Source organism: Mirounga leonina, unplaced genomic scaffold (assembly GCF_011800145.1).
Source record: "Mirounga leonina isolate KUSES-001 unplaced genomic scaffold, KU_Mleo_1.0 Mir_153, whole genome shotgun sequence".
Taxonomy (NCBI): domain Eukaryota; kingdom Metazoa; phylum Chordata; class Mammalia; order Carnivora; family Phocidae; genus Mirounga; species Mirounga leonina.
The window spans coordinates 14753523-14771056 of NW_023270387.1; the positions used below are offsets into that span (position 1 = coordinate 14753523).

At 53.9% G+C, this 17534-nt stretch overlaps 1 protein-coding gene across 1 annotated transcript; it reads left to right on the forward strand.

Annotated features, from left to right (window-relative positions):
* The first annotated feature begins 6898 nt into the window (after positions 1 to 6898).
* On the forward strand, positions 6899 to 16208 carry CXCR5 (C-X-C motif chemokine receptor 5). Its single transcript, XM_035009095.1, has 2 exons — positions 6899 to 6969; positions 15001 to 16208. The coding sequence occupies exons 1-2, from the start codon at positions 6913 to 6915 to the stop codon at positions 16066 to 16068; spliced, it is 1125 nt and encodes a 374-aa protein (XP_034864986.1). The 5' UTR covers positions 6899 to 6912; the 3' UTR covers positions 16069 to 16208.
* Positions 16209 to 17534: the final 1326 nt, after the last annotated feature.

A 17534-nucleotide genomic window follows, 5' to 3' on the forward strand; every position in this document is an offset into this window, starting at 1 on the left:
CCTGCTCAGCAGGGAGCCTGCTTCTCCCTCTGCCTGCCGCTCCCCCTGCTTGTGCTCGCTCTCTCTCTCTGCCAAATAAATAAATAAAATCTTTTTTAAATATATATTTTATTTATTTGGCAGAGAGAGGCAGTGAGAGAGGGAACACAAGCAGGCGGAGTGGGAGAGGGAGAAGCAGGCCTCCCACTGAGCAGGGAGCCCGATGCGGGACTCGATCCCAGGACCCTGGGATCATGACCTGAGCCAAAGGCAAATGCTTAAGGACTGAGCCACCCAGGTGCCCCAATAAATAAAATCTTAAAAAAAAAAAAAAATTAAAAGCAGGTGTGTGTGTGTCTAATCCCACTTTGTAGCCATGGAAGATTTCTATCTGGAAAAGACTTTTGCATGCATGATATTATTCAAGACAAACAGCAGCAAGATTGGCAGTGTAGGCCTCTTACAAGTGTAAAGATTAAGAAACTAAAGGCTCAGAGAAGTTTTTAATTTTTGGAGGGGGAGGGGCGGATGGAGAGAAGCAGACTCCCCGCTGAGCGCGGGTCCCGATGTGGGGCTCCATCCCACGACCCCGAGATCATGACCTGAGTCAAAATCAAGAATTGGACGCTCAACCAACCGAGCCACTCAGGCGCCGCCCCTCAGAGAAGCTTTATTTGTAATTTATATAGCTGGGATTGTGACTTATTTGTGGATCCAGGAAAAGAATTTGGTTGAGCGACCTCCATTAAAGAAAGAAACAGACTGGGCGCCTGGGTGGCTCAGTCGTTAAGCGTCTGCCTTCGGCTCAGGTCATGATCCCAGGTCCTGGGATCGAGCCCCACATCGGGCTCCCTGCCCTGCAGGAAGCCTGTTTCTCCCTCTCCCACTCTCCCTGCTTGTGTTCCTGCTCTGTCTCTGTCAAATAAATAAATAAAATCTTTAACAAAAAAAAAAGAAAAGACAGACTGAGGGAGAGAGAGAGGTGAACGAAGGGTATACAAGATGACTATGTCACACATACTAGGAGTAAGTATTATTTGTGAAATGTCTGTGTACACACTTGCCAGCAAGGTTGCGATGTAAAACCGCTTTCTTTCTGGGGGCCATGGTCAAAGTGACTGGGTCACCGGGCAGGCGGGAGGTTACCTGGCAGAGCGTAGGCACCGCCGGTCGCAGCAGAGGCCGAGACCAAGCAGAGAGGCGCCAGGGCTGGGAGCCAGCCGAGCAGCCGGATCTAAATCTCAGCGGCCCCAGCGTGGGCCCCAGGGAGGCTGGACGGTCCCGCAGAAGCCGGCTGCGGGCTGTGTGCGGGGTTGTCGGTTGTCCGAGAGACGCGTCCTCTCGGTAGCATTTGTGGGGAGAGGCTGAGAGCGGTGCAGGCCTGGGTCGGGAGCTCCAGGGTGGGATGCCCGCTGCATCAGGGTGAGCCAGCTCTGCCTACCAATCCTGCGTAGCCTAGGGGGTGGTTCTCAAAGTGTGTTCCCAGGTGGGTAACATCAGCATCACCTGGACCCTTGCTAGAGCTGAGAATTCTCAGGTCCCACCCCAGCCCTCCAGAATCAGAAACTCTGAGGGAAGGCCCAGCAACCTGTGTTTAACAAGCCCTCCAGCTGATTCTGAGGCGTAACATCTGAGAACCATTTTCCTGGCGACGCTGTTCGGCATTCTGTGTTTGGTGTGTCTTAAGAGCTAGGCAGGGTCTGGGCTAAAAACAACCTTATTGGAAAACAGAAGCGCTGGGTCTCCGATTCGGGCTTTTTGGAATAAATCCAGGGTTCTTTCACAGTCTATGTGGCACATTCATGCACTGCACTCGTGTGTGGGGGAACGCTGGGTTTATCCTTTTTTTTTTAATTTATTTTTTTGGGGTTTATCCGTCTTGCTCAGTTGCTTTCCACACTGCTGGACGCGGTCCACACTGGGTTCATTGGTACGGTACGTTCATACATACCACTTTGAAAATGTTCTCAAGGTGTGTGTGTTTATGAGTGTGCAAGCTTGTGCCCATGTATCTGTCCCAGCCTTCTCTGTTAGACAACATGCTCCCAGGACAGAGCCCGAATCCTGCCACCCTTGATCTTCACGATTTCCCTCTGGCAGAGGTTCAGCCGCTACTCAGTATGCAAACATCTGATCGAGCACCTGCCTCTCAAACTCTGGCCACACAGCCCACCCCTGCGTCCCCGTTCCCCAGCGCACTCATGGCCCCTATAACCTTGAGGTAACCTTGATGTGCCTACCAGCACCTGCAGCCCATTTCCTCCCTGCAGGGACTCCTACCTATTACCTAATGAGAGAGGAGCTATGCGTGGGTGCCGGCTCCCCGCACTGAGAACCTTTACCACCCCACTTCCTGTGTTGATTTGTATTGTGCTTTTGGGTCCCTGGTGCCTGAGTGAGCTGTTAACACTCACAACTACTTCCTACTACTGCCTGAAGCTCAGTTTCCACATGTGTGATAATGTGATAAAAATACCTAACACAAGACTCTTCAGAGGAAGGAAGGAAATAATGTGTGTGGATTTCGCACACTTCATGGCACGTAGTGAGTACCTGATGAGCAGACCGTGAAGAGCGTAGGCAGTTTTCCCCTTGGATAGCCAGATTAAGTGCCTGTTCTTTGCAAAAACAATCCCTGAGAGAAGGTGGTGTGGTCTGGGGGAGAGATCCTCGGGCTCGCTGTCCACGGAGTTGGCTTCCGACCCTCACTCTGCCAATTACTGTCTCTGTTTCTTCATCCCCCCACCTTGCCCCAAAATATGGTCAGGGATGATGCCAATATCTTCCACGCAAGGTGTTTTGAGGATTAAATAGGATTAAATGTGAAATCAAGTTAAATACAAAGTAAAATTAAGTGTCAAAATTGCAGAGCTTTGTACATCGGTAAATGCCATTGTTCTTCTTTGGTGCCTAGAGAGATGCCCAACACCACCGCCCCCCCCCCCCAGGCCGATTTGCTAGGTGGGGACCTATGGAGCTCTGTTCTGAACAGTTAGGAAACACTCAGAGAAAGAAGACAAGATCTCTGCCCAAATCAGAAGAGAGCATCTCAGGTTAGTGGAAGAACAGGGAAAAAACCCCAACCCATTCCCTGCACCTAGCATTCTGCAGAACAGCTTAATTTTTCTGTGGGATGTGGGAAATGAACTCCAAGACAAGTGATTGTATCTGGTATCCGGAATAAATAGAAATTTAATCTAACCCATGAACTGTGAAGTAAAATTATTGAGAAAATTCACCTGAGCTAATTGATGCTCAGCAGCTACTCCCAAAGGCAGACACAAGCCCACTCTTGGCAGAACCACCAGCAGTCATTTCGATGAGAAGCCTGGGAAACAATTCAGCCTCGGGTAGGCTGCCCGTGGTGTGGGGATTGGGAAACCGCATAGTAGAAATATAAACAAGTGGCACGTTGAAATAAAATTTGGGCTGCATGATCTGGAAGCTCTCCTCCCCCCCCCCCCCCCCCCCCGCAGCTGATTATCACACACAGTTGGAACCCCTGCTATCTCATCTTTAAAGTCAAGGGATCACAGCCTAGGCATTTACCTCTCTATTGGGGGTGGGGTAGTCTGGCTTTATAGGTTTGAAAGTCACAAGATCATCTTTTCTACCAGAGGCAGTTACTTCCTGAACCTTCTAAGGCAACATTAGAATTCATGGTCAGGAGGTATTTATCCATTTAAGGCAAATTGAGTTGACCATCGAAGGTCAGTGGCTGGGACAAGAGGGCCCTGGGGACCTACAGTATGTCTCAGCATCTGGAGAGACGGGAAGGAACATCTGAATGGGTCCATGGTGCCAGAAGCATCAGGAAGTCAAGGGCCGGGAAAGGAGTTTGGGTGACAGTCACAGGTTCCTCTGCTCCATAAAACCCAGGTCAGCCATTGAGAAGCTTGTAGACAGCTCACTGCCCAGCACCATCATAGCCGTAGCCTACTGCTACACCTAAGAAGTAGTCCTGAGCCTCCTCCCGGACCCCTCTTCTGGGTCTGCAATGCATCAAGGGAAATGGGCAACTGTGAGAGAAGGCTGCAAGAGCGATTCCTAACTTGTCCAGTGCACACTGCAACTACCTCCTGCCTCCTCCTGCTGCACCCCAACATCATCATCATCATCATCACTACCATAATCACACCCCCGTACATTGAGTAATTCTTTCCACATATTTTTTCATGCAATCCTCATTATCTCCTAACCATGCCTAACCATGCACCCTCCCTTCCAGGCACATCAGATCTTCGGTCTACCCAAACCTTTAATGTCCAGCTCATGTCCTACTTCTTCCATGAAGTCTTCCCTGGCCTTTGAGAACAGTGGGTCTCTAACAGCAGGAAGCAGAGCTCTGTTCTTGGCATTGTCCTGCCAATATTTTCCATCAGGACCAGGATAGATTGAAGAATGGCACGCTTATCTAAGTTACCACAGCACAGATGACTGAACCAGGATTTCAGAAGTTCCCCTTCATAGGCTGAGATGATGCTCTAAAACCGTCAGAATGAAGTCTGTTAGGCATGTTGTCAAGGGGAGTGGGAGCCCACAGGAAAGAGCATTTTAATCACAGTTATGTACGTATGGAGTCTTGAACAAGGAAATTCTTACCTTTGTATGTTTTGTCCTAGTCAAATAATATGTGGACCATTAACCAGAAATCACCCAGAGGCTGACAAGGGACCCAGAAATCATGTCCTTTATGAAGGATGACCGAAGACACCCAGAATGTGTATTTTGAAAAGGAGAAGACTAATGGGGATGTGGGATCTGTCTTCAGAAGGTGCTTATTAGACACTCTGGACAGAAGGCAGTGCCAGGACCTCTGGGATGAGTTACAGGGAGACACATTTTGACTCAGCATGAGGAGTGTCTAATGATTAAATCATCCTACTTTAAACACAATCTCTTGAAAGGAACAAGTTTCTTACTCCTGGTGATGTTTGTCCAATAGTGGCTGACCATCTGATGAGGACGTAGTGACAAGAATCTTGGGTGGGGGGGGGGGGGGGGGGGGGGGGGCGATGAGGAGGGACTGGTTTATCTTCCAAATTCCCTTCCAATTCCTATATGATTCTGTATGCTGTATTCCTTCCTTTTTTGCGGGGGAGGGGCAGAGGGAGAGGGAGCTTGAGAATCTTAAGCAGGATCCACGCCCAGCTCAGAGCCTGAAGGACACGGGGCTCCATCTCACAACCTTGAAATCATGACTTAAGCTGAAATCAAGAGTCAGATGCTTAACCACCTGAGCCCCCAAGTGCCCCTATATTCCTTCCTAATCAATGTCCTTAGAGTAGCAAAAACTAAGTTGAATGTATCAATGGTTTGGAGGTGCAGGGGTGTTCAGGTGTGGGACTGGAAGAATGGGGAGTGCTTAGCAAGCATGGGACATATGAAACACTGGGGCAGCTTCCTCCTGAACGTTTCAGGACTGGAAGTACAGAAGAGGGACTCCTACCCATTGTCCTGAGGTTCTTCCTCCTTGAAAGCCATTGCTGAAGCCAGTGACTGAATGAAGAGGGGAAAGACGGGCCCCGACAGCCCGAACAGAGGCCAAGAACTCCTCAAGTTGTTGAAACCCAAGAAAGCTGTATCTGTTGGGGGTCCAGTGGGGGTTATAAGCAAGGTGTGTAAGAGAGAAAGATGGGGAATGAATATGGAGGAAAAGATGAAGGAAGACACTCGAAAGGGGAGAATCCCAGCAAATGGTAATTTGGCTGGAAGGGAAGATGATGACAAGAGCAAAGAAGCAGCACGTCCCGTGTGGGTGCCCTGGTGTGCTGTCATTATTTTTAGGTTGTTGTGGCCCAAGAGAGGCCATGCCCTCTCCTGGAAGAAAAGGCACAAAGAGGGGACATGGAAGGGACAGTGATCAATGCCTACAAAGGGGCTTCTTAAAGGAAGGGGTCCTCAGAGAGGATAGAGTTGAGGGAAAGGAGAGGGTTGCATGAGCCCGTGGGAATGGCAGCCTGGTGTGGAGAAAACACTGAATATGCCGTCAGGAAAGCTAGCTTTGCGGCCCAGCTCTGCCACTGGCTAGCTGTGGGTCCTGGGGATATTCCTCTCCCATCTGAACCTCGGGGTCCTCCTGAGTAAGACTCTACTCCAGCTGGGTAGTCTCTGATGTTAATAATTAGGTGCCAACCAAGTTCATTTGCAGCTAGAACATCATTCTTTTTTGAGTCAGAAGATGACTCTGTGACTACTTATATTTTTCTGCTGGTAATTTGGGTAATTTCATTTTTGACTTCCAGTAATGTTTTAGTGTTGTTCCCTTTGAAAATTTCTAACCTTTCTCTCCTGAACTTGAGCTGGAAAGGGAAGGGGTTTTGCCCCTGCCTGGGCAAAAGGATGGTAGCAAGTAGGGTGACCAAGTGTCCCCATTTGCCTGGGAGTGAGGGGTTTCCCAGGACAAGGGACTTTCAGTCTGGGGTGAACCGGATGAACGATCTCCCTAGTGGTGAGAAAGGTGAAGATTTGAAGGTGGCTGGGAGAAGAGGTCCTGGAAGGGCTCTCCTCCTGTTCCCTTTCTATGCGGAGTTTCCCTTGTTGCCCCACCAACTGGTGTGGTGGTTTTCATTATAAGGTACGACTCCCTTTTGGGGAGGTGCAGGTCGGAGAAGCCAGGGGCAGCCTTCACATCGGTCACAAGCCCCATTGAGACAACCCTTGCCAGGAAAGAGGCTGAAATGCTTGACTAGCACTGATGCTGTGGGGATTTTCCCTTTTTCTTCAAAAAAAAAAAAAAAAAACAACAGAAAAGACCCAGTGGAAAAAAAAGTGATGAGCTGTGAGGCAGACGGCGGGTCCTACACAGGCCCGGGAGATAGTGCGCAGCTCATTTGTTTAAATTTGCAGCTGATGGCTGTCACCTCTCTATAGGCACCACAGAGCCTCTCAACATCAGTCAGTGACCAGTCTGGTTGACATACGGCTACAAGCATGAACTACCCCCTAACCCTGGACATGGACCTTATGAACTACAACCTGGAAGATGTGGTGAGTAGAGACAGCTGGTCACCCAGGCCCTGCTTGGAATTCTAGATATGCTGTGCCCAGGGCCCAGGGAAGAGGGGCTAGCTGTGGAGTCCCTTCCCACTGTGAATTGGCAGAATCGAGGCAGGCCCAAGGGTTCTTGCTTTTTAAGACTGTATTTTCCCATTCCATGGAGGAAGGAGATAAGTAGAGCTGTTGCTTGAAATAGACATTCTTTCGGGGGAATTGGAAGTATGGGTTCCGGTCTGCATCCTCCCTGACTTGCTACGTGACCTGGAACGAGTCACTTTGCCTCTCCATTCTTCAAAAGAAGATCCTCTCCTTATCTCTTCAGGGTGGAATAAGGGCCCGGATGGGAAAATACTTAGGAGGTTTTCTTACTGTTGGGAACCTGGCATTGCTTCAGTATATTTATTCATCTCTGGCTTTACGATTCTATCATTGGGGTACTACATTCTATGTAGGATGGAGAAGTTGAGGCTTTGGTTCTGGCCCTCAAATAGCTTACAGTCTACCCACAAAGGAAAAAAAGCCCCACTCACTGGAAGCTCTTAGACAATAATTATGTGCTGAAGGAATGACGCATGAGAGCAGGTGGTCAGTAAGGAAGAGGACCACATACTGGGTCAGAGTCCAGGGGCACAGGGATGCCAAGTTGGTGGGAGAACTCTGTGTTAATCCTAGGAATTTTTTAAAGCATGTTGTGACCCCCCCTCAAAAGACTGGAATCTCTAGAGATAAGGTATTCTTGGATGGGCTAAGAAAATGGTCCCCAGCATCACACTCTGCCACCCACCCAAGTCCCTCCTGTGAACCAGAGTGGTTCAGGTGACCAGGCTCCCAAAGAATGTGTGTAGGGAACAGCTCACCAGAACCCTGGGGCTCCTGTATATAGGCAGGAGAGGGTGTTTATGAGGATCTTTGGGGAACTTTTTTCCTCCTTTCCTCCTTTTTCCCCATGGCCAATGGTACTTCTAAGGAAAGGACTTCTCTTTGAGCTGCACTCTGGGCTGGATCATAAAGGATCCAAATCCTTTCTCCTATGCCCACTAGCTCTCCTGACCCTAAACTCACCCTGAGATATTCCCCAACACCTTCTAGCTCCACCGGCTGGAGTCTCTACTAGAACTCTACCAACCATGTTCTCAGACTTGCTTGGAAAATTCTGCCTCTCGCTTGTCCAGATCCCAAAGCTTGGACCTCTAAGTAGAACAAGGGGAGAAGGAGGGGGGAAGAGCTAATTACCCATAGTCCGGCCTTTCAGATCCAATCCCCAGATAAAAGCAGAGCCAGAACCATCCGTCTAATCAGACCTGCTGCCTCACCTGTGGGACCCAACGCAAAATGAAAATGCAGGGCCCCTTCTTCAAAAATTATTAAGAATTTCAAGATAGCAACAGCAGAGCACTAAACCAAGCATGGAGCTCTTCTAAGTGTAGGGTCATGTGCCCATGAAGTTGACCCTGAGAGTAATCACAGAGTCTGGGCAATACCCTAGACCAGACTAAAACTCCACCGCCCTGACAAGGCACCATGAGCCCACCTTGGCTCCCCGTCCTGGCCCCTGACCTCACCTGATTAGGTCAGTGGGTGTTTTCTTCTGCCCACAGCTTCGAGCTGACCACGAGCCCTGACCCAGTTGGATAACATCATAACCAACCCAAGACCTGGCCGGTCCTGGCTTCTGAGAAATCTCAAGAGTTTCCCCTAACTGCATGCCTCACTCTGCAGCGTGACCTACTAGAGACAGGTGGTGGCAGAGGGCAGGGGACAACAGGGTATGTCCCATATATGAAAGAAAACCGGCAGCCCAGGGAGACAGACTTGGCTACTTGTTGCATGTCACAACGCACATAAGTGGTCTTGGGCCAGTCATGAGCACGCCCGACCTCCCTCGATCAGAGTCTAGTCGGGAGCCCAGGAGTCCTGGGACCATTGAGGCTCTGGAGTTCTTCTTCCACCAGCTCCCCATGCCTCATCTTGCCCTCCCTTGCTCCCTGTACATGCTCTCTCTCCGGGGCTGTCGCCCCCTCAGGAGCACAGACCCTCTCCCTCCACCCCACTCACTCAGAGCAGGGCTGGGCGCAGTTTTAATAGCGGCCTTGACAGTGTCTCGTGGAACAGAGGCCCTAGGATGGCAGAGTAGAAGAAAGGTCTTGCACGTAGTAGCTTCTCAATACGTATTTATTGACTTGTGATGTATTAAAAGTCCTAGCCCATTTCTCTCTGAAGTTAGTCTCACTTCTATGCTTTTTTACTTCCTATCCCCTTTCTGTCCTTGTCCAAACCAAGTATTGGTTCACTTTCCTAGAAGAAGGGTTTTACACTCTAACGTTAGATTAAGAACTGAGGGCCCTTGGTCATAGTCAAGTGTTGGTCATCCTGTCTTCCCTTCCACCTCCTGAATTCTAAGATCAACTCTAGCCCCTTAAAATGCCCATTTTTAAAAGATGAGCTGCTAATTCCCATGAGTGGAGGATCCAAACAAAAACTCTAGATGGCTAAGCACAAGGAATAAGGAGCCAGGTCCCTGGGGTGGGCATACCAGGGACCCATCCTGCTAGGAAGGCAGATCTAGGCAGACCTAGAAAAGTCTCTGTCCACAGGAACCTTGATCTGGGAGTGCCGAGCCCCCCTCTTGACAGCACTGGGGCCTGGGCTGGGGTACCTAGAGGGGCTGGGCAGAAACGGCACCTCCAGCCCCACCCTACACACGAGCCTGGAGAGGAAGCTGCTGGAGAGCAGGGCAAATCTGGTCCGGTCCCAGGACCTGGCTCCCCCTAACTCCTCCTCAGTGATGATCCGCCAAAACCATTTCACTGTGATCAGAGCATCACCATCTCATTTCATCAAGAAGGGGAAAGGAAGAGGAACTAAAACCAGGCCGTTTCTGGGCTATGCCTCGGGGGAGGGAAGGAGCCCCCCTCAAAATAGGTCAAAAGTCCCAGAGGCATCCCAGGGGAGAAGGCCCCAACTGGGGGGTGACCTGAGGGGTGAGAGATGAGGGAGAGACCCAGGGCCAGCCTGGGGAGAGGTCAGTGTTGAGGTGAATCTGGGCTCAGGCGTACAGACCACAGTGTCCATCAGGAATTCTTGCCTTCCTTAAGGACACGGGATCCCATCCCTCTGGCAGAATGTCATAAAAAGTGGCCATGGATAAGGTGCTGAGAATCAAGAGACAAGACTGAGTAGTCTTTCAGGAATGACAGGACGAAATATTTCAAGTAGGTTCGCTCCTGAAGGGGGGAGGGGGAGCAAGGGGGTGATGTGACAAGTGGCAAGCCGGAGTCTCAGACGGTCTTTTGGGAGTGTGGACCCTCAAAAGGAAGAGTGGGGTTAGGGACACAGACCCCCATTTGCACCCTTAGCCCAGTCTCAATCCTCCAGATGTCCTCCCCGCTCAAGCCCCTGAGGGCTGGAAGGAGAGCCTGCCCGGCTGGCCCCATTCACAGCCCCTGACTCTTGGTTGGGAATGTCCAGACAGGGACCTGAAAGGAGATGGAGCCTGCGTGTGCTCCCTATGGCCAGAGCAACGACCTGCATCTGTGTGCAGAGGCCTCCTACAGCCAGGATGACTCAGGCCCCTGGAGTCCTGGGGTTCTGGCTGGATGAGCTCCACACTCAGCAGCCCTGCCTTCTCCTGGGGGCTGAGCCGCAAGGTCAGTCTGGGGCATTCTCTGGCTATGCCACAGACGAGCTAGGGCAACAAAGCTCCCACGCAGGTGCTGAGCTCGATGAATTTCATGCTGAGAACCCGCTCAGCCCTGGGCAGAGCATGACCGCCAGAGAATCGGAGCATCTGGGAGCTGTGCGTGAGGGGGCATTTGAGGGCAGGGCCCAGCCTCCTGTCCAGGGCAGGAATCCCTCCCCGCACACCCGAGCTCAGACATTCCTCTTCCTCCCAGCGGCCCCCCAACCCCCTATTGGAGAGTTCTGCCTGGGAGAAGGTTCTTTCTCCTTTGATGGAAACACCCCGTGCCCCAACCTCTGCCCATTCCTCGCAGTCTGCCCTCTAGGGCTTCCCGGTAAGCCATGCTGCCCTCTTGCCCACGGTAGCTCTTCTAGGCCTCGAAGAAGGCAGCTCTCTTGGACTCCAGTCTTCTTCTGCCTAGACTCCTCGCGCCAGGACCTGAAAACTTCCTCCCAGGGTGGGGATTTCCAGACCCCTCAGCAAACTGGTCACCCTTGTCCAGACCAAACAAACCGGGGTGGTGTCAGCTGCCCACCTACGGGTTTCTGTTCACCTAGGGTATGGGGACAGTAGCCACATCACCCTGTGACTCATCTGAAGCTGGCGATCAACACATTCTCAGGTCTTTTTCTCATCAACTGTTGGTAAGCCAGGGCTTCCCTAACTTGTCCCCAGACGGTTGAAATTTTAAACGCTGGTCTCGGTCTCTCCGTTGTTCCTTACCAATTCCATCTGGTCAGTTTGGGCCTCTAGTTCCAGGCTGTGGAGAACTCTGCATTGTGGACGTGCTCCCCAGCCGTGTCACCCGAGATGGGGTGGAGAGGATCGAAGAGGAGGGGGTCCAGGGCAGACTCCCGAGGAACGCCCCTGTCAGCCCCGTCCCACCTGCTCACACAGAACCCCGGTTTGCTGGTCTTCCCACTGGCCAGTGCAGGCCTGTGAGGCGTTGGTCCCCCGCCCCCCGCCCGTCCTCTCTCCTCCTCAATACCGGGACCCGGAATGTTCTCCTTCTCCTCCCCTAACCCCCGTGCTCACAGCAATCTTCTACCTAGATTCCTGGCTCAGCGCTCAGCTGCATCCCACTCGTGTTTGCTTGCCTTCTTTGGGTAACGAGTCCCTGGCTTCTGTGCTTGCTCTTTTCTGCTGGGTACCTGCCTAGGCCGCATGCTGTCGTGACTCGACCTGGGCACGTGGCTGTGTCTATGCTGGGTGCCCAGAGCAGGTGTGTGCATGAGGGCCTTGGGCCCCGGAGGCTTTTGATGTCAAAGAATGAGTAAGCACTCGGCCAGATCGCCGGCCCTGAGCTCCCTGTGGGTATGAGTCTTGGAGGGGTCCCTTTTGCGCCCCACTCCCCACGCTATAGAGGATTCATGATCCCTCCACTTCCCACCAGACCAGAACTAACCTTGCTTCACTACCTCCCTCCACGGTTTGGGGAGGGGTGGAGGTGACTGACCCCCTAGGTATGGGAAGTGGCTTTGACATGTACCACTCCCAAGCCCCCAAAATGTCTGTTTGACACCTCCTGCTGAGACATACTCACAGCTCCCAGCACCCCTCAAACCAGCTTCCTCCCATGTTCCCCTCCCTGCCTGAGCGCTTTGCCAAACAAATACGTCTTGGCAAGGAGGGCAAGATCGTTTCCCCTCAACCGTCTTCCAAAGCTGGGTTCTCAGGAGATGGGCCTTCAAGGGTCCTGGGGGCATATCCCACTGTGCTGACTTTAAATGAGCGATAAACCAATCAGCCTGGACGGTTTAGAGGGTCAGGACTTGAGTGGCTCTCATAAAGGGCTTTCTGGGCCAGATAGGCTGGCTGTACCTAAGCCCTCCACACAGTGGGACAGCCACACTCCTCCCAGAGGCAGGTGCCATCCAGCCCCACTGACGGCCCCCGGCCCCTGCATCTCTTCACCCTGGGTCTGAATTGCTTTGCTCCACATGGAGACTACTCCTCTCACGGTTTCCCCATTTACCTCCTGCTGAATTCCAACATGAGTCAAACGACAGTATTGGACATCGCTCCCAATATGGTGAGAGAACCCAAGACAGGCTCTAGGCTGTCGAGGGCATTGGGAGGAGGCAGGAACCAAAGAAGGGGGAGAGGAGTGTCTGAGTCTCCGCAGGGGCCCAGAGAGGGACTTGCCTAAGGTGTCAGAATACAAGGGCGTCTGGTGTCTCTGGGAACCTGCCCTCAGAGCTGCTGGGCACGCATCTGTTGCATGTCTGTCATGCGTGAAACACACGGCCTTGTCAGGGGGACACAAAGGGCTAGCCTTCAGGAGCTCGCCAGCTAGTGAGGAAATGCACATGGCAATGCCCAGTGCCGTAATAAAGACTCGCAGACCCCGCAGACTGTGAGAATCTCCTCCCAAGCTAGGAGGGAGGTGGGGAGGTGGGGCTGAGTGGGACCTTGAAGGAAGCGTAGACATTAGCCAGGCAATCATGGGGACAAAGGAGTGCTCCGCACAAGGCAGAATTGGAGCAAAGACTCTGAGACAAGGGTGCATTGGGGTGTTGGGGGCAGTGTGGAGTGCCCCGCAATTGGGTCTGAAATGGGGCACTGTGTGTTAACCTTCTTTCCCTAAGACAACATGCAGACAAACCTTTCTTTGTGAGGACTGCATTGTATTCTATTGCGTGAATGCGCTGGGATTGGCTTACTCCAATCTTCTATTGATTAATTTTATCGCACAACTTCTTCTTATAATTGGCTTTGCTATTAAATGTGAAATTGGGTGGGTGGGTGGGGGTAAAGATGAGAAGAAAACCCGTGCTTACAGGTAATGGGGAACCAATGAAGGACTTTACGCAGGACACTGATGGGATCTGGGACCATCACAGAAAATCCCTCCTGTGTGTAGGGGATGGACAAAGGTGGAGAAGTTGCTGGAATGGGGCCATGGAGAGACGGTAGTCCTGGGCAGTAGGGTGAAGGAGGGCTGGACTGAGGCTATGGTGGAGGGACGCTGGGGTGGGGGAGGCAGATGGCTGGGTCATCGCACAAATGTAACTCCCACCCCCTTCTCCAACACCCACTTGTCCCTGGGACCAGAAGGAAAGACACAGGCTGGAGAATGGGTCTGCCCACTGAGAGTGAGTGTGTAACCCGCAACCGGGGTCCCTGGGTGGCAGGGCAACCACCCCCTGTTTGTGCAAGCCCCTCGTTCTCCTGGAAGAAGGGCAGCGTGAGACCAGCTAGAGCTTCTGTGCAGAGTATCCTTTCCCATCCTCTCCCTCCCTGGGGCTCATCATTTATACAAGTGTCTTTTTCAACCCACAGAAGTTGGTTATAATTGGTTTTGAAACCTTGGGGAGGGGTCTGGTGGAGGGTGGAGGGGGAGAGCGGGGCTGGGAAGTGAGGAAGAGCAGGTGCAGAGGGACAGCTGTGAGTGAAAGGTATGAAAACAGATACCATGTCTTCCTTTGTGGTTAGCTGGGTAAACAACCTGAGCTCCGGTGGCGAGGGGCAGGGCGGGGAGGAGGAGGAGGAGGAGGAGGAGGCTGAGGAGGAACTTCCGGAGACAAAGTGGGCATAGCACCTTCTCTTGGAAGAGCACCACCCCTTCCTCACCTGCTTCTGAGGCAGAGAAGGAAGCAGAGGAGGGAGGCGGCCGGTGATGGGAAGTAGCAGGGAGGGAACCCCAGACGAAACTGCGTAGTGGTGGAAGGATGGGCTCTGGAGGTGGGGCGACGTGGATTCAAACGCACCCGACCGTTAGCAAGACACACGGGTAGGATAGGAATATCCCATACCCGAGCTCGTTGCGCACATTAAACAAACCAGGAGGCCGTCACTACCATTTCAGGGGTAATGAAGACATTCAGGAATAGGGAGACACCCCAAGAGGAAGCCGGGGGGCCACCCCAGCAGCCACCCCCTCAGCAGGATCTTAGGCTTTAGTGCCCACTGCTCTGTTCAGAACCGGACCACATGGCTCCTTGCCCCAACCAGATCCATTCCCCAAACTGAAGCTCTGATTCCAGCCCGGGCGCCCACAGCCTTCCGTGTTCAGGAGGACACCTAAACATAAAGTAACTTACAGGTGCGCGGCCCTTCAGAGAAGCCTCTCCCCACTCTATACGCCATGTATCTCCTTCCAGCTTCGTCAGGACCCTGCAAGGCATCAGTCCCTTTTACAGACCAAAACTGAAGTGGGAAAGGGCAAAGTGATTGGTTCGTGGACACACAAGGGGAGATGGGGATTTGGTCGGTGGGACGTACTGGGAGCACAGGGACAAAAGCGGCATGGGGGCGTGGGGGGACAGGGGAGTCAGGGTCCCCGTGTGAGGGGGAGAGACGGGTCCTCAGCCCCCCGCCCTGCTGTCTCCCCGCCCTCGCAGTACAGGGAGCTCGGCAACTACAGTGACAGCACCGAGAGCCCCGCGGTGGAAAATCACCTCTGCTCCACGGTCGAGGGGCCCCTCCTGGCCTCCTTCAAGGCTGTGTTCATGCCGGTGGCCTACGGCTTCATCTTCCTCCTGGGTATGATGGGCAACATCCTGGTGCTGGTGATCCTGGAGCGGCACCGACAAACGCGCAGCTCCACCGAGACCTTCCTGTTCCACCTGGCCGTGGCCGACCTCCTGCTGGTCTTCATCCTGCCCTTCGCCGTGGTCGAGGGCTCTGTGGGCTGGCTCCTGGGCACGTTCCTCTGCAAAGCTGTGATCGCCCTGCACAAGATCAACTTCTACTGCAGCAGCCTGCTCCTGGCCTGCATCGCCGTGGACCGCTACCTGGCCATCGTGCACGCCGTCCACGCCTACCGCCACCGCCGCCTCCTCTCCGTCCACATCACCTGCGCCGCCGTCTGGCTGGCAGGCTGCTGCTTCGCCTTGCCCGAGATCCTCTTCGCCAAGGTCAGCCAACCCCACCACAACGACTCGCTGCCGCGCTGTACCTTCTCCCAGGAGAACCAGGCCGAAACCAAGGCCTGGTTCACCTCCCGCTTCCTCTACCACGTCGGGGGCTTCCTGCTGCCCATGCTGGTGATGGGCTGGTGCTACGTCGGGGTGGTGCACCGACTGTGCCAGGCCCAGCGGCGCCCGCAGAGGCAGAAGGCGGTCCGGGTGGCCATCCTGGTGACGAGTGTCTTCTTCCTCTGTTGGTCACCCTACCACGTCGTCATCTTCCTGGACACCCTGGCGAGGCTGAAGACCGTGGGCTACGGCTGCGAGCTGAACGGCTACCTCTCCGTGGCCATCACCATGAGCGAGTTCCTGGGCCTGGCGCACTGCTGTCTCAACCCCATGCTCTACACTTTCGCGGGTGTGAAGTTCCGCAGCGACCTGTCGCGCCTTCTCACCAAGCTGGGCTGTGCCGGCCCGGCGTCCCTTTGCCAGGTGTTCCCCACTTGGCGCAAGAGCAGCCTCTCCGAGTCGGAGAATGGCACCTCCCTCACCACCTTCTAGGTCCCAGCCCCCTCTGTTTCTGCTTTCCTTGGGGGATGCGGTGTCGCTGGAACCCCTTCCAGCAGGAGCTGGGATCCTAAGAGCTCGCCTTGGCCGACACCCTCATTCGGGGCAGCTAGAGCCCCGCCCTCTTTCCAGGACATTCCTGCCTGCTCTTCTTCCAGCCCCTGGGGCTAAGCTGCAATCCAGGGAAGGGAAGCAGCCGGGAGGCAAGGCAAAGGATGCCTGTGCCCATCTGTATCCCCTTCTTTCATCTCCACCGTTGGAAGCTCAAGAGACAACTTTTACTTCCGCCCCTGCCAACTGGGAAAGTCAGTCCCCTCCCAGAATGCACTCCGTCATCTTACGGACCGCAGGCCTCCACAACTACCCACCTGTCCTCTCACCCCTCCTGCCGAACGAAGCCAGAGGCTGAGCACCAGGGCAGAGATGGAGGTCAAGGCTGAGGGAAGGCCAGCTGGCAAAAGAATGTGGCCTTAACATCTCGGTCCCTGACAAACACAGACATCCTGCCAGGCTGCCAGCCCTGCATCTTGACCGAGCAGGAAACTCCGGCTGACCCAATCCAGGAAGCTGCTCCTGGCTCTGACCAAAGTGGCACCAGGCCCTGGGAGGTCTGCGGACTGAGGGCAGACTCCAGCCACCCTCAGAGATCAGCCAGCGTCCTAGGGAAGAACGAAGGAAAGTTCTTCCAGCAGAGGAAAGGCACTGAAAGAAAAGATTCTCCTTCCTCAGCCTCAAGGAGGGACAAGGACAGACCAAAACCAGCTGTCTCCTCTGCCCAGAGCGGAGAGGTCCCAGTATGGGCCAGGGGCAGTCGGGTCTAGAGCTCTGGTAGGTCTGAGCACTGATAAGGAAGGAGGCAGACTGTTCCTTCCTGCCCCCGTCTCTGCAAGCCACACAACCAGGAGAAACTCGGGCAGCAGAGGGGTCCCAATCATACAGAGGGAGCACTTCGCCAAGAGTCAGAACAGAGATGTAGACCCCCAGAGGAGAATGACAGACTGGAAAGGGCCTCTGGGGGTCATCTCATCCAGCCCCCTGCCTGCGGGCCAGACCCAGAGCTTGCCACCTCTCCGGGCCTCAGCAAGAGCCACGAGGCATCCCCTCGGGCCAGGCAGGGTGAGAAGCAGGGAAGTCCCCGAGCCCCAGGAAGCCGAGCCCTGCCCTTGAGAGGATACCACTCAGATGGAACCAGAGGAAGCCACTCCGTGCCTGCCTGCCTGCCCACCTTCCCCGGGGACGGCTCTCCCGCCCCTGCTCTGGCTAGGGTGGGAGGTCCGGGACCCCTGCCCCTGCTGAGGGCACATCTGGGGGGCCCAGGCCCCCTCAAGGGCAGCCAGCCAAGCCCCCCAGGCGGCCCCCACGGTGGAAATCAGAACTGTGACCCGGGGGAGGAGGGGGGAGACCGTCTCCTTACCGTGGAACACTGGGAAAGCCCCGGGGTCCCCCTTTTTCCTCCCAGC